Genomic DNA, 20,956 nt, shown 5'->3' on the forward strand with positions numbered 1-20,956 from the left:
CACCTTTAAAATGGCAATATCTTATTTTATGACAGAAAAGTGTATTTGAAAATGCAAATACAGTCCAATCTTAGACTTTTCTCGCTACAAATGTTTTGGAGAAACTGTTAAAGTCAACAAAGTCACATTACTAAACCCAACTCTGGTCTTCAAGTGAACTTCAGGCAAAAATTTCTAACAGAATCAAGTAGAAATGTATTTAATATTTCATCCTGCTTCTCCCTTCCACAAAGGTCCCAAACATTCCTGCGGACGGACGGGTCTGCAGACAGCAGCAGCGAGGCTGTACATTCAGCTCTCGCAGAAAACGCGTAATGATTTTTTGCTAACTCAAGCCTCTGTGCAAAGAACGCTAAAGCCCCAAGGAGATTATAGGGATTTCAGTGCTATTGGCTTGGGCCCTTTATTTAGTGCTGATGCACTTCTAAAAGCTCTGTTTCAACAATAATAATTTTAGTATACATCATCTTTTTTGTTGTTTTAGCATGACTAAATTTTAAACAGATAAACTCTTTGCTGCCTGTGTGAACTCGCTTTTTGTACCGAGTACAGTAATACGGCAATGCAAGTCACGTCATACAGTCATAGGTCATTTCAGTCTGAGTCGTACCAGTGTCACACTTGGATTTAACAGAAAAAGCGAGTAATGCAGGCTGTTGTTCCATGTAAGAAAAGTAAAAATATACAGTGTTAACATGCAGACATTAATTAACTTCTCCTCCTGAACTGCATGTTCCTAACTACCAGGATGAAGTAAGGATGCTACTGCCCTTCAAAAGAATCACTGTGTCAACGTGCCACTGCCTGATTACATACTTAAATAATTTTGTAGCTCCTTTCAAACGTGTATTACTTCATTACTGAAAAAAGTGTATTTTTAAATATTTATAAAAGCAAGAGACATATGCTAGTTACTGTCAAATTGTTCAATACAAAATTAAGCAATAGAAATTATTTGCAAAATTCTTTTTTTATGTCTTCTGTCTTCTGCCATTTTATAGGATATGGGGCATAGGCACTTGGTAATATTTTATATATATATATCATGTGTGCTCCCGATGAGTACCACACAGGTTAGGAGATCTACAAAAACTTTAAGACCACAAACATCCAAACTGAGGGAAATAGGCAAATGCACAGTTGTTTACTAAAACTGATCCATTTCACAAAATTGAAAACACGTCTTTGAATACGAAAGCACATGTGCCTCAGTGGTTATGTCTCCGCTGGTACATTTATAAATACGACAGTATGCAGTTAACTTATAAATTGTAAAAAAAACCAGATAAGTTGTCATTTCTATTTAATCATGTTGTGATTTAACAGGAAAACCATGTGGAATATTTTAAATTCACAGTACTCCTATAACACATCATATTATTGCATATTAAAAAATAAACATAAGACCTAGAAAGCAGCTTGAAGCAATTTACAACATATCTTCTAACAAAACACAATAATTAAAAAGTGCTTTTATATTAATTAGAGTTTTTCAAACATCCAAGTAAACATAGTGTTAGACCGATTCCAAAATACTGGCTCTGGAGTTCCGCACACAACAGACGTGGCCAAGGGACCGTTTGTACTGTTGAGTGGGGAGTTATTGTGCCTACGTATCCATCTTCTGTTAATGAAAACAACAGGTATAAAGATTTAACTCAGGCATTATGGTAAGATTTATACAAAGTGATTACACAGTAAATGGACCTAAGTAGCTTGTGCGCTAGGTATGTGAATGGAAGTCAGAAAAGGCTGCGATGGGATCAGGGGGCAATGAGAGAACCGCAAGACTACAGAACCCCATCAAGTGACTGATGTTGATACGTAAAGATGAGCGAGCCCTCTCTCTATCTTCAACCAACCAAGTTTCTCACATCAAAATGGAAATCAGTCTAGCACTATTAAATGGATTAATTATGAGTGATATAATTCTTATACAAAATACAAACCCATAAAATTATTTAATTAATGAACGTGATACAAGAACTATGCCTGTATGTTACCACAGATTTTTTTTTTTCTTGCAGTAGGGACATTCTTCTTGTGCAGCTGCACAGTGATCACAAAGTACGTAATGTTGACATGGATTCAGGACAATACCACAGTCACCTTCCTGACACAGGATACACTTCTTTGACTGAAGCTGAAAAATCACCTGTAAAAAGATTATTGCGCTTAGTAAAAGTGCACCGTGCTGCACTATATCCCAAGGCATACAGTTGCGTTCTAGCAGCTTCACACTTAGCTGTCCTGAATAAACTCCTCGTTTAACAATACAAACGACAATGCTTTTGTATGCCAGATAGCTGAACTGAGGGTCATAAGATCAGAGCATGCTCAACCTTTAACGTACCAGCTGGAGTACAGGTGCTTTTAGAAAGGAAAATATCTCGGATTGAACCTCTGGACTGAAATTTTCCTGCATAACTGGGATGAATGATGAAAACAAGCAAGAAAAAAAAAAAAAAGAGGAACTAAGCCTCATTTTGCCATTTCAAACCACTGTCAGATTTTCTCATGCTGTGGGAGATGTTTGCATTAGGACAAAATGGAAGCATCCCAAATGTGCGATGCTTTGAATAGAGCTACTGATGCAAGCTTTGGGGAGAACATTACAACTGTATGTCTCCATGTGATAAGGCGTACCAACCCTATCAAGGAACAAGAAGAACTGAAAAGCTGTGTTCATTTTTGAACAGCAAGACATGGTTCGGACCAAGAGAAGAACCCAGAACGCTATGGGTGTCGCTGCCTAAGACAAGGGGCCACAGTGGTAAAGGAAACCTGAGAAACTGAGGAGCTGGAAAAGGTGGTAACAGTTCTGATCACTCCAGCCTGGCTGAGATGACTTCCATTCCAGGATGTAATGACTTTTTTGGTAAGAGATCCCAAGGCTCTTTTGCTCCTCTTTAAAATCCCTTAGGAGAAAAACAATAGCGGTCCCTAATCCAATGGAGAATCCTGTAAATGCACTTGATAACAGGAGCCCGGTAACTAGCAAGTCTCGTCCTCATCCACCTACTTTATTGACAAAGACTTAAATTACGTTTTAAACTCTTCTAAAAGAGAGCCTGGCTTTTTTTTCAAGACTGAAGTTCATATGGATACAAATGGCACTGGACAGGAGGTGCACTGAGACAGAGAAGCCACTGCTGAACTCAAACAGGTACTAGAGTACAGCAGATTGTCCCAGTAGTGAAAGGAAATATTTTTTTTTGTCTGGACAGTCCCATCACGGTCCCAACAAAATAGCAAGAATCGGGGCCACATGTGTCACGGCCCTTTGAGACTGCAGAGGAAAAAGCAACGTGGAACCAAGCTGTGGCCTGCAAGGTTTGAAGTATGGTGCCTGGAGTGGTGTGTGGTCATTATCATCTTCCTTGATGTGCTCCGAGGAGTGGCACCTGATATTCCCAGCTCTGAGAGCCCTGAGAAACGCCCTCAATCTGGCTGCAATAAAGCATCCTAAATTTTGGCAGCAACTGAGTCTGGATTTGAGAGAAGGTGAAATACAGCAATATGCCTCTAGGGTGATGAAGGGACTGAAACATCTGAGGTGAGGCTGAAAGAGCTCCTGATGGGAGGAGTGAAACAGACAGGGAGACTGTTCTCAGTGGTATCCAGTGAAAGAAGAGGCAATGGGCACAAGTTAAAATACAGACTGTTTCACACAGACATAAGAAAAAACTTTTCTTACTGTGTGGGTGGTCAAACACTGGAAAAGACTGCCCACAGAGGTGGTGGAGTCTCCATCCTTGGAGATACTCAAAATGGTACTGGGCAAGGCCCTGAGCAACCTGCTCGAGTTGACCCTACTTTGAGTAGGGGGTTGGGCTGGATGATCTCCAGAGGTTCCTTCTAATGTCAATGATTCTACGCTCCAAGTCTGTTCTGGCCTCTCTGACTACAGAAACTCCTAGGAGGGAACCTCACCACCTACCTTCTAAGCAAGTGAAAAGCATGTAACTATTTTCATTTATTTAGGGCAACTACTTTTATTTATTTAGGTAATGCCCAAAATGTTGGGGGTAAAAGCTGGCTTTAAATCTTTTTTTTTTTTAATCACCCCAAGAATTCCTGTGAATCACTTGTAATTTTTTCTGATAGCTGATCAAAACTTAGGAGAATCCATTAGGTCGATAAATCTGAACCATCCTATATTCCAGACAAGACTTAACACTGAGAGCAATGTTGCTCTTTGAAATGAAACCTGGCATAAATATGTCACTGAAAGTTACTGGGCTGCCAGTTTCAGTTAATCAGAAATAGTTATGCAGATGAAGAAACTCACCTCATCTATTGTTTCTAAATCTAAGTGCAGCCGATTTTGTAAGGAACGAAGCTTTGGCAAGGATACCTTTTCTATATCTCCATAGTTTTTCATACAAGGTAATGTAGTCGATAGACAAGCAGCTAACTGCGCCTTCAGCTTTTTTAATTTATTTTCCACTTCCTCCTTCTTCTGAAGAGCGAGTTGTTTGTCTGCATCTGCGATGTTAGCACGTTCTTTTGCTTCTTGAGCCTCTTTCTGCCATGCATCACACGCCTGGGAGAAAGATTTCCAGAATATAAAAAAATAAATTTTTTAAATTAACAACAGAAGAACAAATTCAAAAGCCTTCAAAATTGCAGGTAACCTCTAATTTTAGATATAACAATGCATTTACTGTCAATTTAAAGCTTCTCCCTACTTATCCTACTTTCTAATTAACAAATCTTCTTGCTTTGTCTTAATGCAATTTTTAGGTATGCCAGTGTTATTTGGCTATAAACAGCCAGAAGCCTTTTTGGAGCTCTATAAATGGAACACATTTTAAATGTTAAATTTGTAATTTAATGTCAAGAGACATCAAAAACTATCAAAATGTAGTACAGCTACTTAGCTACGCCTCATCACAGAGAGAACAACCTGAGGGGAAGGAAAGGGCTGCAGAAAATGCACTCGACTGGCAGTTACCAACAACCTCAGTTTGACTGCTGAGATGCCTATAGACTGCCCAGGTACCGCAAAGAACCAAGGCTGCTGGCAAGCATCTACTTCTTTTGCTTGCTTATCATCTGAAAGAGGCATGGGAGGGAATGTATGTCTTTAGTTAAACATCAAGGTACGTTGCTGTTCAGCCCTATCCTGAATATCTCTAAGTGTCCCCGTCTGGAGAGACAGATCAACTTTCAGAAAACAGACTGCCCTTTAAAAAGCTCCGTTCCCTTTATGCTGATAGCTCATTTTGAGGATGAAGGAAACATTCCTTTGACAGATTGTAATAAAACTCTGGGTCCAAGGATAAGAAGATATGTAAAAAGGAAAAGCAGTAGGAGTTGCTTGTTTGTTAAAAAAGAAAGTATATAATTTAGTATTATCATAAATTAGCCTACCTGTTTTACTTGTTGCCAAGATTCTTCCCATTGCTTTAGTTTTCTCTTGGCATCATCAAGTTCCTGTCTAACTCGAGTGAGTTCGTTCCCACTGGTGTTTGAACTTACTGAGGGGGTAGTGCCACTGCTTAGTACTGGAGAGGGACTAGGAGAGAAACTCCCAGTTACAAAGTCCCAGATGTTCCCTGTAACACCATTTAGACCTGTAAAACAAAGGCAGGGAGGGAAAAAATCATTCTGCATATGCTGCTGCAAAATATTTCACATGCAGAACAAAATAGAATTTATACTTTTATCTGCAGGACTTGTAACGTTATTTCACTACCTTCAGAAATGTGACAGTCTGGAAAATGTTTACAGTATTTACAGCAATTCAGGAGACTTACCACGTGGGTTTTTTCTTGCTGCTTTTAATAAGACAGTACAGTCCACAAAAGGAGAAGGAAGAGTGGGAATTCATTTATATGCAAAAAGCTTTGTTCCCAGCAGTTCATACTTGATTTTAATTCTTCCTCTTTCTCTGCTTTGTATTTTCCTTTAGCAGAATGCTGCAGCTAAGATGCATTCTTGCTGCCTGCATGCCAACTGCTCTACGTTACCCTTTTCAAATGCCTCTGTAAGTATCTCCTTTTCCAAGAATTCTTTTTTCCCTTCACTAGCCATGGAAGTTCACTCCTTGAACTTTCTCCCACACGTCACATCTAACTCTGTTATCAGTTACCATAGCTGGGCTTTGCTGCCCAGATTAAGTCACAAGAAACATGCAAAACCTTAAACTGAACATTTCTCACCTGCCACTGAGTTCTCTCTTGCAGTACACAGAGTGCAGCCTTCAGCTTGCTTACCTAAGGAGTTGTGAGGAGAGGCTGAGGGGCCTAACATGCTATGTTCTGTCTTCAGCGGCTGAGGCTGCTGGTGCTGAGGAGCCGCAGTGGACGAGACAAAAGACTGAGACAGCGATTGCGAAAGAGAACTGAGTGGAGAGGTTGAGAGGGACGATGACGAATGTAAAGATGAGGAACGAACAAGAGAACCTGGAATATTGACAGGTGCTGAACTTCCCAGTAATCTTTGACCTATGTACGCATTAGGAAAAAAAAAAAAACCAAATTAGTTTCAATGCAGTACACAGCTCTCTGTAAGTATTTTTCTGAAAAATGTACCAGATGTAAATTAAATTATACATTAAAATACCTCCCATTAAAAAAGAAAACTTTATTTATCTCCTATTGCAAAAATATTTTTTAAATTGAACACTGGAAAGTAGTTTTCCAAGTGCCTGGAAAGAGAACGTGCAGCTTTACACAGCAGTGGCCTCACCTGCAGCTACAAAGAAACAGAAAATGCTTTTCAGATCAAGTCATCCAGCTTACTCATTTTTACAGCCACCAGCTAACACAAGTGGAGAAAATGACTGAAATGTAAAGGATTACGACAAATTTTGGTTTTATTTTAATATATAAACTAGAGTTAAGCAAGTGAGACTACATACCTTGAAAATCACACACAACATAACCATCAGACATAGCTCCATTTCCTTCCACTGCACACTTTTGCTTTTGTTCAGTGGATTTTAAATGTCAAATGTACTTAACTCTCTATGAAAGCCGAGTTTCAAACAAAGTAAAAATTAATAATAATTTAGTCAAACAAATGCATTGTTCATAATTTCCCAAAGTAATGGTAATAATAAAATATTGCTTTAAAAAAAGGATGCTCAATCATGCAATTACTTCACTAAACACGCCCAGCTGCAGTGCATTCTCCTGGTCAGGAAACAGTTCAGTATTTACTGTGAAGATTTTATTCATCAATATGTTTGAACAGCAACTAAAAATGACATTGCCTTTTATTTAAAAAAAATACAGCAGTCAAATGATTTTACTTGAAGCAGGGGTCATGATTCTAGTTTTCTGGTTGTGCTTAAAACAGGTGAATGCATGTCATCAGAGGAAACATCATTCCTTTTAGAAGTATCTCAAAACAAAAAGCCAGGGATGCTCATTATAAGCTGCATTGCCACAATGCCTTCCAAGAAACGCATCTTGAAATACTCATCAAATGTTCCCAGGGCCACCTCATGATCTATGAGGAAGACACAGGACAGGTGTACACCCACAGATGTACATAACAGACCAGTTTAGTTAAAAAATCTGGCCAAGTAAGAATTCTCTTAATAATTAAGAGCCAAAGTAAAGCCCCCAGATAAACGCTGTAAGAAATGGCGGCAGCAGCACCATTTTTTTTTTCTAGTTCTTAAAATAGTCCTCAAATCCACTTGGATTTTGGCCAATACAATCTGCCTGCATGTCTTAAGAGGCAAGGTTTTGGTAGCGGGGTGGTGGGGCTGCGGAGGCATCCAGGAGCATCCAGGGCTGCCCTGTGCCAGACACAGCTGGCTCCAGTGGACCCCCAGGACATTGCTGCACCCTTCAGCCACCCTGATGGCACCTTTGGGAGAACATATTTAAGAAAGGGCAAAAAACCATCACACAGACAGAGGAGGAGGAAACAAGAGGTGTGAAACAGCCCTGTGAACACAAAGGTCAGGAAAGAAGGAACAGGAGGAGGTGCTCCAGTCGCCGGAGCAGAGATTTCCCTGGAGCAGATTCCCCTGCAACCCAGAGAAAGTTTGGAAGCAACCACAGTACAAGCAGGAATTTCCCTGAAGCCTGTGGACAGGACCAGATTGAAGCAGGTGGATATTGCCTGAAGGAACCACAGCCCGTGGAGAGCCCGTGCTGGGGCAGGTTCTCCTGGCAGGAACTGCGGCCTGTGGAGATGACCCACACTGGAGCAGGGACAAGCGTGAGGAGGAAGGAAAGGCAGGGAGGAACTGTTATGAACTGACCACTATGCCCCATTCCTCATCCCCCTGCACTGCTCGCGATGGAAAGGCAGAGGTTGGGAAAGAAGTTGAGCCTGGGGAAAAGGTGATGGGGGATGATTTTGGGTTTTTTGTTTCTCACCGTCCAACTCTATTTTAATTGGCAATAAATCAATTTTCCCTGAGTCAAGTCTGTTTTGCCTGTGATAGCAACTGGTGAGTGATCTCCCTTGATCCACAAACTTTTTCATCTTATTTTCTCCCCTTGTCCTGTTGAGGAGGGGGAGTGAGAGAGCAGCCGGATGGGTGTCTGGCTACCCACCAAGGTCAACCTATTACACTGGGTGAACTATCCTCCACATACAAATAAAGTTGGTTACAGTATGTCCTTCCTGTTCCATACTTCATGGTACTTCCGATGAAGCACAATCATTCCTGCAGCATAGAACAAGGCAGTAAATGAAACACGAGTCAAACAAAGTACAGCATCAGCAGAACTGTTGAGACCAACATCACTAGCAGAGAAATAAATTGAAATTGCACACATTTTCAGTTTCTTTCCAGGTCTGTACAAAGGGTGATATTATGAACAAGAATGGAAAACGTTAATAGATAACATAAACTGTTCTGGTGAAGGAATAACATGTTAGCACCATCATGGGACAGAAAATTCTGAGACAATCAACCAAAATATAGAGCCCTAAAGCCCCTGAACATATTCCCACTATTATTACTGATAAGAATCTACATAAAACTAGATGACTACCTATTGAGACTGTAACATTTTGGGCCATTCTGGATGGATCCCCTAATAACCTGAAGTATACAGGTACCACAAATACAGCCTCTAGTAACTAAGAATCACCTTGGGAGAAAACACAGCCAAGGTGGGAGAGGCACTAGGACTTGCAGCACTGTTGTCAGGATCTCAGAAATTAGTATTTGGTGTATGAAACTTCTTAATCAGTGCGATCCAGCACTGGTTTCTTCTAGCTCCTGCTATCAGTAATGAAGCCACTGCTACAGTCTGCCTAGATCTACTTGATGCCAACCAAATGTCAATTGTAAACTACCTCCCCAAATGCTCTGCTCAGACCTGAAGAAAGCAGCATGTCACCAGTCACACCAGTCTGCCCGCCTGCAAATGAGCAAACTGATGAAGTGAAAAAGTCCATTTCAAACCAAGTGACCTTCCTGAATTCTGTGTTTGCTCTGCAGTTTCATGTATCTACACACTACTGGGGTGATAAAATTAGTGATCTTGCCTAGAACTGTCCCCTTTCACTGCAAAGGAAGCACTTGGAGGAGGAAAAGTTTGAAGCAGAATCTCTCTGGACACCTGTGTTAGTTTTGAAAAGAAGCAACTTACGGTTGCTTACCATATCTGCTTTCCTGAGGGAGCGAGGGCACTTGATGTTCACGTGGGTCAAAATGATTTCCATGCCTGACAACAAAGTCTTGAATCTGTAATACTTGGGTACTGTCCACTGCGGCCCCAGTGACAGCTTCCATGTTCCAACTACATCAACTATATCTGTGTATGTGTTAAAGCCAGTGGACTAAAGATACAATAATTATCTTAAAGGAAGAAAAATTGCATAATGTACAGAGACACTAAGTGCAAGCTTTTCCTACTGGAGCATCAGTCAGCAATAACAAACCAGGGCGTAGCTGTAGCTGTCTTTCCCTTCGTGTCTGGAGCCATAGAGAGAGGACATGGGAGGAACACGTTTGCCATCCAAGAGTAGTTTTGTTTGTGCAAGTGGAAGCTTAACACATATGTACAACCAACTTAACCACCACAGACCTTCAAAGAGATGCTAGCAAAACAGGTATCAGAAAACAAATAGAAGTATTATAAAAAGGTGTCTGTTATCTTGCTCTGTGACTCTCAAAGGAATACGGTAACGGAATTATAGTTCCTCAGTTTTCACTTACTATTTTTCTTTTTTTTTCTCGATTATTTTCCCTTTTCTACTTTTACAAAGAAAAGGCAGCATTTTAATTTATTGATTCATCCTTCCTCCCTGCTGCCTCTTCCCTGCACTGCTTCCTTTGCTGTGTCTTCCTCTCCTTTTCCAGAAGAGGCCAAATGGCTGAGTACTTCCCAACAGACCTTCAAAGAAATTGCTCCTTCCGGGTTAGATTCATAGAAAGATTAAGTCCCTAACTTGCAAGTATTAAAGTCCTAAAGGTTGCTAGCTCCTTCTCCTCGAGAATTGTCCCCACAGCCCCTCTCAGCAGCCACCATAGAAGCATTTGTTGGTCCCACAGCACACACCGCCTGCCGTCAGACTCTGCAGCACTCCATGTGCAGGTAGTCAAACTCAAGCACAATGCCCTCCTGTAAATGCATACAAGTCCTTCCACCAACTATTTTGCTCATGGGCCCAAGTCATTAAGCATGTTAGAAAAACCCCAAACTTTTAACAGACTGATCCCTTGCAAAATACAGTCAGGAGGACAGCAGTGCAATCCCTTTACACTACAAACTTAAACAGCTGGAACAAAACTCAGGACTTTTCTTCAAAGTCTTTGCTGTCTGTAACTATTTTGAGGAGTAAAAGTTTAGAAAGGTGAGAAAGAAAAGCAGTTTGAATGAGTATAATTTTACAAATTGGACCTCTTACTTGCTAATCCAAGGTCACTGGCTTCTTGGTCTTCTAATTCTCTATCTATGGATGCGACGTTCACATCATTAAAATGCAAATCTAAAGCAGAACCTGTTAAACAAAATATTATATCAATGAATTATCCTTGAATTATCCATAAAACTACCATGATGGATGAAATGAGGAAACTTTATTTGACTGGTTTTGTTAGTGCTTCCATCATATATACTCTTTCGCATCTGGGTCATGCTCGTAAGCATCCTACAGACACACAGCGAAGGATATCCTCTGTGTTTTCTAAAAGGTAAAACTTTCACTTATAAGCTATTACAGCTCCTTCAGCTGGTGAGAAGAACAGAGGATAATGTGGTTAAGGTGGCTATCTATCTGGATTTTCAATAAATCTGTGTTACCTGTTGTGCTTAGATGTACATCAACAGAGACAGAGGAAAAATAAAATTTGGATACCTAGGTAAATGTATTTTTAATTATTACTGAATAAACCCAGGTATTATACCTGAGGAATGGCACTGTAAATGCCCCTTACAGCAGTTAGCCCTTGGGGTAACTGCGTTATATATCAGAGCATACAGAGGTAAGGGCTGTCACAATACCCAAATGAAAATGTGCAGTATTTTAAAATAAATAAAGTAAAAGTAAAAATCAGCATTTCATTTAGACTCAAAAGTCAGACTGCCTTTCATTTTAAGGCTTATGTCATTCTAAAATTTCTCTAGGCAATGTCATGGTTAAATTCTTATTAGGTCCACTGCTTGGGAAGTGTTAGAAGATGGGTATTTTCTCCCTTCTTCCTCTTAACTTCTTTTCTGTGCAGAAAGGGCTATAACTAAGGAACTTATCCCTCCGTACCTCTGCTTTAATTAATGTTGAACAACTGCACAGTCAGGAAGACAAGAGAAAAGTCTGCATTAATACTGATTTTACAGGTAGGAAAGTGGTCATCCCAGTCACCGTAGCCAGTGAGAGCAACTGCCTTTGTCATGAATGTTTAGGTTTGATGTTGAAAATCATTATTAAAAACTGACACAAAGCCTAAATGAGTTGAAAAGGAACAAATGGAAATAAAAGTCACACTGGCTTGCTTAAGTCTCCAGAAGGTCCAAAGGGGATCTCATCCCTTTGGAATTAGAGTGATTCCTCTCTCATAGCCTACTCTTAAACATTAGGCACTGTAAACTGCAGAAAATCTTTGGCAGAATTACTATACAGCTGTAAAAGTGCTAGAAGTCAGACATTGCAGGGACCATTTGGATCATTAACACAAGGCCAGTGCACTTTCTCACGTTGCCCAGGCTATCTAGCAGGCTCCACAGCTCCGGACAGAACATAAAGGGAGGTACTGACCTAGAAGCAGGATGACAGAACAGTGGATCAGCACTGAAGCAAGAAGCTGCCTAAGCTGTCCAGATTAAAATACCAGCCAAGAGATGAAGTTCACATAGTGCACAGTGATGCTCATGGCAAAGGTACCCGAGAGCTAACATAGCCCTTTGTGAAGAGCCACTAGTCTGGGTCTCAAAAGCAACACAGCTTTATTAGCATGGGGTTGTTGTGCCTGAACAATAATCCTTATCTTTCAGCAGCACTGCCAAAGCAGCTTGGCATCCCACAGTCAGAGGGAGGAAGCCCTCTCTGCATCACCATTTTGGCCTGAAGGGATACGCCCTAGCTTTCCAAGGTTTTCCAGCAATAACCTTCCCTCGGAGACAAATGCCTAAGCCAGTCCTCCATATATAGGGGAGAGATGGCCTCCTTTTATTTGATGACTCAAGGCTTACTGTGGCACAAGTGCTGTGTCAAACCCAGATTAAAAGTCCCTCTTCCATACTGGGTTTTGCATCCTCATTGCTGCACTATCCCTTCCCTGCTTTTGTCTTTCGTACAGGTAAGGGCCTTTCATCTGCAACACGGTAGCCTGCCTGTCTCGCCTATTCACCCAGCTGCTCTGGTAGTGCCTTCTCATCTCTGGGGCTGCACGTCTCCTTGCTCCGCTCACCACTTGGCCCTGCCAACCCTCAGAGCACTGGTGGAGGGTTCTCAGGGGAAGCAACTGCCACTGGTGTGCGAATCATGCGTCCTTTCTCTTCTGCACCTACTCCTGGTCGTAGCTTTTGATTTATGTTAGAGGGACCCAGCAATATCTTTGGACACAGCTCAACAACCAATTCGCATGCAGCACCATCCGCTGACCAAAGTGCGCTCCATCATAAGCAGGAAAATCCCATAAGGAGTTTGGGACAGTCTTGATGAAAAACTATAGTTAATACGGGAAAAGTATTATGTGGGAGAGAATCAGCCGCTGCACTGGAGAGGATGCTCATCTGCCCTGCCTGTCACTTCTTTTTCCACCCAGCCGCTGGGACAGATTGTCACCATTATTTGCCATCAGCTATGCAACCCGCTAATAAATCTTCACACATGTGAACTTGTCTCAGCATCCTCTGTGCCCAAATGCCATACCCCTGTGAGAGCAAACCTCTCATCACTACACTGCAGGATATTCTGGGAGAGATCCCTCTCACTTTCACCAAGAGAAGCTGTTCCACTTTCTTTCAGAAAATTCAAATTCTCTCAATCATGAAAAGAGAGGCTTTAAAATCCCATCATTAGCACCGTCATTATCTTTAAACGGGGAAGCAAACTGTTTTTTTCAAGCTCTGCAATTCCCCACATCACCCAGATGTTATTAATATCCGAAGCTATTTGCAGTGTCTGGCTCAGTATGTTGCTGCCCAAGTGTGACAAGCAGGAACAAAACACAGCGAGGCTGACATCAGTCGTACTGCTCAAATAGGAGATCAAATCTAAGCCTGCACCCCTGCTAAATCACTGACCTGTCACGTTCGCCTCGTGAGGCTCCAGCTCATTCTGCCACACTCATCCTCCCCTGTCACAGAAAGGACAGATAGCTCTCCTTACTGCTTATTATCTAGACTTTCAAAGCTTAATTTCTGATACCTTCCAGCTCTTTCAGATTCCATCTGATGTGGTGGAAAGTCAGTGGAGTGCAGGGAGAGAACACCAGCAGCATCCTAAGATCACAACATACATGGGAAGCAAACGGAGAGACACTGCTTTCCTCGGATGGCAAGTCTCCCAGACAGGCACGATCCCCATGCCTGAGTATCCGATAGAAAGTGATGGAAACCACCAAAACCCGCCCAGGGAGAAGCCCACCCAGGCCCCAGCAGACAGCAGGGAGGGAGCATCAGGCTGGCAGACGCCCCCTAATGTTAAGGTCCCACCTTCTCCCCGCTACCACTTGAGTCGCTTCCCTTCACTGCTGTCCTTTCCCTGTTTATTCCTCTCCAAATCTGTCTCTTCTGACACTTCACTTATCTAATTTCTCTATTCTCATAATTTTATTTTTTTTTTTACATTTTCAGGAAGACTTCAAACACCCTGCAGCTTTTATGTTCTCAGATTATGCTTCTTTCTTTTTTTTACCAGAACAAAACCAGACAACTCAACCGACCTCCCTTGGCTCTGGCAGGAGTAGACTGCAGCAATATACCTTCTTTCACTCCATCTTCCCTCAGTTTCCAACACATTGTACAAGCCTCAGTGCTAAGTACCAGCTCAATCTGGTTGGTATGCTTATCCTAACCCCCCTGCACCTGCCTCCTCCCCGGCTCTTGGGGACTGTTACGCGAGATCAAGATCAAGGGCCGCAGAAAGGGCCACAACCCCCACTGTCTGACAAAGCTTCCTTGGTCCTTGCCAACGTAACTCGCCTGTATTTCCCCTAATCCTTTATCTAAATCCATTCATCCCATCTCCATAATCACCTAGCCCTTCCCCTTGCTGCAGCTCTTTTTCCACCCCCTTTTTTATGATTCCTCAATCCACCACTTCCTACAAGAACACCAGGTATTTATTTTCTGCTCTACAATAACGTCTTAATTTTCTGCTCTACTCAGATTACATGCGGCACTTCATTTTCAATGCCATCCTGTGCATCTATGAAGCAGAACTCTGGAAAAAGAATTTATATGTATATGAGATTCTTTTAAGGAAAAAACCCAAAATCTATGCAGTTACCATAAAGTACACTAACTTATATATACACGAGACATGTATTTTGTGATTCATATTCTGCTAACAAACATAGCATGCTGAAAACTGTTCTGGAAAACCATCTGTAGATAGCAGAAGCATATTCTAACTCAGGAATCAAGAGCCTCTTATGCTCAATAATATAATCACGCTAGGGCATGGGAAACAGCATCACCGTTTGAGTGACTTTGCAACACTTGCTCAGTATATCACCATTTAAAGATCATACTGAATTAGCACCTGATCTAGTATACAGAAAAGAGCCCGTGGTTTTTACTGTTATATGAGTAACTTGTTAAAGCCAACCAGCCTCCACTTATTCCAGAAGCAATGTTTATGTTGACAAAAATGTGATTTCATTCCCTAGTGTATCTTAAAATATTAACCATAAACCGATGAAATTATATTACTTGCATAGAAAAAACCCTAAAATTCTACTCATTCTAATTCTGAAATTTAAAAATTATTTAAAATTTATTTCCTGTTCTAACACAGAGATCATCAGACAAACCTTTAAGGAAAGCCAGCTATGAGACTGCAGAAAAAGATCCACCGTTTAATATTCTGCTTAGGTTTCTTTCCTAAAAAAATTAAAAGAGTGAATGCCTAACTTACCCCGCTGAAGTGCTGACTCACTGCCTGCAGTCTCCCGGTCGCTGCTACACATTGATTTAAACACAGAAAGCCTCCAGCACGCCAGCTAATCACAGCAGCTCCCCCATCACCTGACTTACGGCACGGAATGCGAAACACAGCATCTTGCAAGTCACAGCACTCCCTGCCACAGCCTCCTGAATAAACCGCTGCTGGGGTAAAAGTGCCGCACATGTCAGTGAGTTTGTGGGTAACGCTAAGTTAAGGGGAGCAGCTGACACACTCATGGGCAGGATCCCAAACGGCTGGAGAACAGGACTGACGGAAACCTCACAAAGTTCAGCACAGGCAAATACAATAACGCTGAACCTGGTGCAGAACAACCCCTCGCAACAGTCCAGGCCAGGGGCGGAACGGTCAGAAAGCAACACTGCAGAAAAGATCTGGGAACTGTGATGAACAACGTGTCCAGTGTGCTCGGCGGCAATAAAAGCTAACAGCATGTGGGTCTGCACCAGCAGAAGTGCAGCCAGCAGGCTGGGGAAGTGGTTACTCCTCTCTGTCCAGCACCTGCGAGACCACAGCAGGTGTACTGTGACCAGTTTTGAAGTTCTAATTATTACTGAAATATTTATCTCCTTTTACCATTTTCCACACAAACAGCCTAGCTGGTTGGAAGCAGGGGAAAGGCTCTGGGCTAATGACAGAAGTTCTGGAAGTGAGTATTTCCCAGAATCTGTCTTGCACACCCAGAAAGCGAGGGCTCCTCCCCTCTTTGTGCCCTTCCAGATCTGGTCCGCACAGTGTAAACAAAAGATTTTGTCCTTGAACATACAAATCACCAGACTGGAGAATATGCAGTCAGCCAAAGAAAAATCCCCCATTTTCCTGTGAACGTGGTAAGATCTGTAACTGCACCTGTTACAGTAACATTAAAAAAAAAAAGTCAACTCTCATCAGCCCAGCCACAGAAGTGGAAGAGACAGCACTGCCACTTCCATCCATACAGTGAGTTGCATTACAAAGGTTTTACACATTTTTTTTAAATCACTGGCCAATACCAATACCAAAATTCCAGTTTTTATGTCCCATTCACTCATTCCTACACTCACATTGGAGACCTTGTGAAAAATAATGATTTGGGGTGAAAACACTTAAATGAAATTTCAGATATTGCTTTTAATTACATATAATAAAGCAGGTGTGTGCAACATCACCTTGGTCTTTACCAATAAGATCTTTGAACCTACGCTGAAACAAGAAGAACTTGAATAATGCAACAAAACATGTACAAAGATTAAGCGTTAATTAAGACTGACCTATAACCGATTCAACGGTGTCACTGCCGGAATAGAATGGAGGAGCTCTGGCACTGACAGCAGAGACGGCTGCAGGGGGTGAATTGTCTGACCCAACGCTGGAGGCCAGACTGGAAGTTATACTTGAAGTAAGTGGATTGACTGCTGAAAAAACACTGAGATGGTCCTGTTAAAAAAACCCAGACAACATCGGTATACACACACCAACACACAGATGTAAATACAAACATATAAAATAAACAGGATGTATTTTTAAAAGCAGTTTTTAATTCAAACAGAAAAAAAATGCAGAAGAGCCTCTGAATTAATAGATTAGGATAATTTTCCTTATCATTTACCAGCAAGTGCACTTCTCCAGTGTGGCCCCACTTCACTACCAAACGAGGGAATTCTGCTTTCAGAAAACAGGTATTTAAATACTTGCAAATAAGCTCGACACACGTAATTAGCTGAAGTCTGATGCTCCTTTTCAAAAGCAAAATATCTATTGAGGAATTGTACCATTTCATTATGCATTCCTAAGCAAATGCTATCCTGTGTTTTATCTGCAAATTTTCTCATTTAATCTAAATGCAATTGGTGCACAACCTGTTCTTTGGTTTAGAGAGCTGAGAAACGTGACTGCACTGCACTCGTGTGTCATGCTGTGCAATGACTGTACCTGTGCTACTTCTTTCCAACTGAACTTCTTTCTTCATTCAAATCACACGTTTACATTACAAAATGTAAGAAACACAAACAAAATGTAACCATGCAACGTTCTAAACTGAAAAATAACTTCACAAAGTCTACAGGGATTTGGTGCAGAGTTTCCAGTATATTAACTCCTTTTACTGTTTATTTATTCCCTCCAATCTTTTAGTTAATAAAACCAGCATTGAACTGTGACTGAATCAATCCACACATCCTCGAAGCACCTTCTGTGTGACGAGCAGTGGTTGCACAGTACCTACTCTCCTGATTTCTACCAATACCACATAAAGTTTCTATTTCAAAGCTAGGTGTAGTGCAAGATTGAGGCCTATAGTGACCATGACAATTAGCAATTTTTTCTTTAAAAATGGGCACAAATTGAAATACAGAAAGTTTCACTTAGACACGAATTTTTTACTGCGATGGTGGCTGAACACTGGAACATGCTGCCCAAAGAGGCTGTGGAGTCTTCATTTTTGGAGATATTCAAAACACTACTAGACAAGGCACTGAGCAACCTGCTCTAGCTGACCTCACTTTGACCAGGGGACAGATGGACTACAGACCTCCAGGGACTCACCAAATGGTTTGTGTTGGAAGGGACCTTTAAAGATCATCTGGTCCCACCCCTCTGCCATGGGCAGGGACATCTTCCACTAGATGACATGTTTGAAATGATACTCAAAGCCCCACCCAACCCAACCATGAACGTTTCCAGGGATGGGGTATCCACAGCTTCTCTGCGCAACCTGTCCCAGTGTCACACCACCTTCAGAGTGAACCATTTCATCATTATATCCAATCTAAATCTACCCTCTTTCATTTTAAAAACATTCCCCCTTGTCCTGTTACTATGGGCGCTGCTAAAAAGTCTTTCTCCATCTTTCTTTTAACCCTGTTTTAAGCACTGGAAGGCTGCAATAACATCTCCCTGCAGCCTTCTCTTCTGCAGGCCAAACCACCCCAACTCTCTCAGCCTTTCTTCATAGCAGAGGGGTTCCAGCCCTCTCTGATCACTTTAGTGTCCCTCCTCTGGACCCACTCCAACAGGTCCACATCCTTCTCATCCTGGGAACCCCCGAGCTGGATGTGAGGCTCTGGGTGGGATCTCACCAGAGTGGACCAGAGGGACAGAATCACTTCGCTCGACGCTGGCCACGCTGCTGGGGATGCAGCTCCAGATAATTGGCTTTCTGGGCTGCAAGTGTACATTGCTGGCCCATACACAACTTATCACCCACCAGTGTCGCCATGTCCTCCTCTGCAGCACTGCTCTTCACCCATTCATCACCCACTCTGTACTGACACTGGGGACTCTCCTGACTCTGGTGTGGGACCTCGTGCTCAGACTTGTTGAACTTCAACAGAGATCCCTTCCAAGGTCAACTGTTCTATGATTCTATGATATGCTTTTCCAAACTTTGTTCCAACTTTGTAATTTACACTGAATTCACAACACATTCTCTAATATCCCAGTGCAACATCTTAAATGGAGTATTTCTTTGCTGCTTTCTGTTTTCATAAATGTCTGAGCCAAAAAAGAAAGTAATCTCTGAACTGTCAGTACATATTAAACCATGAAGAACAGCGGTATAGTTAAAAAAGTAAAATGAAGAAATGACAAGGCACAGAATTCTTAGGTTACAAGCCTGATCATGATCCCTGTCATTGGAGAAACATGATATCCAAGTCACTACAAGTAGGGGAGGCAATACAGGCTTTTCATATTATTGAAAAATTATCAGGCTCAAAATAGATCCCCTTTGGCCTGCCCCATCTTAAGCTGAGGCCTCTCGGTGAGAGGGAAGTGAAGAAATTTCACACACCCACACAAAGCTGATGGATTCCTTCAGTTAGTTCTCTTTCTCCCTGGCATAAACAACTACATCTACAGGGCTATTTAGTCCCTTATTCCTCCCTAACATATTTACAAACAGCAAGCTTCTTGCCCCACCCTATACCTACAGACAGATGCAGCAGTGCTACTCAGAGATTCCTTTCCTCCTTCTGTTTTGACAGACCAAGACTGACCCTATTTGTGACATCAAAACTCTGTTCTGTGGGATATCTAAACAGAACAGAGAGAAAAAATAAACATAAACCAGACAGGATAGAAAGGTTATTAAAAAAAGATGTCAACAGCTTTATAATTACATAGCAGAATTTCATACATTCTGCACTATCAAAGTTGAGATCAAATAACACTTATTTTTTCAGAAAGAAGAGAACTAAAGCAACTTGCTAAGTATTCTTAGGATCACCGGATAACAGAAAAATCAGGTTGGAAGGAACTTCAGGAGGTCATCTAGTCCAACCTCCTGGTCAGAGCTAGGTCAGCCACAAAGTCAGATCAGGTTACTTGGTGTTTTAGCCAGCCTGGTCTTGAAAATCTCCAGGATTGGAGACTGCACAACCATGCTCAGCAACCACTGCTTGATTCTCACCATGGTGAAAAAGTTTTTCCTTATACCCAGTCTCAGCTTCTTGTTTCAACTTATGCCTGTTGTCTCTTGTTCACCCACTGTGCGCCACTGAGAACAGGCTGGCTCCATCTTCTTGACGACCTCCTCATAGGTATTGGAAGGCTGCTACTAGGTCCTCCTGAAGCCACCTTTTTTCTCCAGGCTACACAAGCTCTGCTTCCTCAGCATCTCCTCCCAGGGAAAGTGCTCCAGTCCCCTGACCGTCTTGGCAGCCATGTGCTAAGCTTGCACCAGTTTACTGATGCAATGCCAGTACTGTGAGCCCCAAACCAGATGCAGCATTCTAGATGTGGTCAAGCAAGTGCTAAGCAGAAGGGTAACCCCTTCCGTTGATTTACTTCACGCTCCTGTTAATACAACTGGGGATAATGTTGGGCCTTCTTTTGCTGCCAGAGCACACTCTTAGCTCACGTTCAGCTTGCTGTCTACAAAGACCCTCAGGTCCTTTTCTGCAGAGCTGCCTCCCAGTTAGTTTTTGTTCTCAACCTATATTGTTGCAACAGGTTCTTGCTTCTCAGGTGCAGGATTTTGCACTTGTCCTTAATGAATTTCAAAAGATCTTGTTGGCCTATTCCTCTAGTTCTGTCTCCGTCCCTCTGAATGGCAGTCCAGCTGTGTTGACTGGTCCTGCCAATTCCATGTCATCTACAAACTTGATTCCCCCACCAGGTTGTTGATAAAGATGTTAAACTGGGTATGTTCTATTTATTCTGTTACAAATATTAATAGCGGTAGAAAGTAATGTAAAAATGACTTTTTAGGGTAAATCACAAAAAATTCAAAAGTTTCCAAGGCTGCCACTCTCACTGATGTATAGACGTGGAGGAGAAGACCCCCAATGTGTACTTTTAAACTGGTTCATGTGCTATCACTCTTCTACACAGAACTCATAGGATCCACCTCTATCTTGTATTTTCTCTCCTTATTTATTCTGCACCCCTCCTTCTGCTTTTTAAATGTAAAATATGTTTTAAT

General features: G+C 41.8%; 1 protein-coding gene across 13 annotated transcripts in view; it reads right to left on the bottom strand.

Moving 5' to 3' along the window:
• Positions 1–494: 494 nt before the first annotated feature.
• The window catches only part of UNKL (unk like zinc finger), a 58,039-nt gene continuing 37,577 nt past the window's right edge, over positions 495–20,956 (bottom strand). For 7 of the 13 annotated variants that reach the window (XM_035900018.1, XM_035900014.1, XM_035900017.1 and 4 more), the window contains 6 exons: positions 16,806–16,971; positions 10,834–10,926; positions 6,222–6,452; positions 5,377–5,579; positions 4,292–4,546; positions 495–2,155 (listed from right to left, as the gene is read on the bottom strand). In XM_035900018.1, the coding sequence (XP_035755911.1) occupies positions 2,000–2,155; positions 4,292–4,546; positions 5,377–5,579; positions 6,222–6,452; positions 10,834–10,926; positions 16,806–16,971 (1,104 nt within the window). In that variant the 3' untranslated portion in view covers positions 495–1,999. Of the gene's footprint in view, positions 2,156–4,291; positions 4,547–5,376; positions 5,580–6,221; positions 6,453–10,833; positions 10,927–13,794; positions 14,812–16,805; positions 16,972–20,956 lie in introns of those variants that run through there. The other 6 variants (XM_035900020.1, XM_035900021.1, XM_035900019.1 and 3 more) reach the window with 4 other exon arrangements.

The sequence above is a fragment of the Egretta garzetta genome, unplaced genomic scaffold (assembly GCF_000687185.1).
Source record: "Egretta garzetta isolate BGI_Z169 unplaced genomic scaffold, ASM68718v1 scaffold448, whole genome shotgun sequence".
Taxonomy (NCBI): domain Eukaryota; kingdom Metazoa; phylum Chordata; class Aves; order Pelecaniformes; family Ardeidae; genus Egretta; species Egretta garzetta.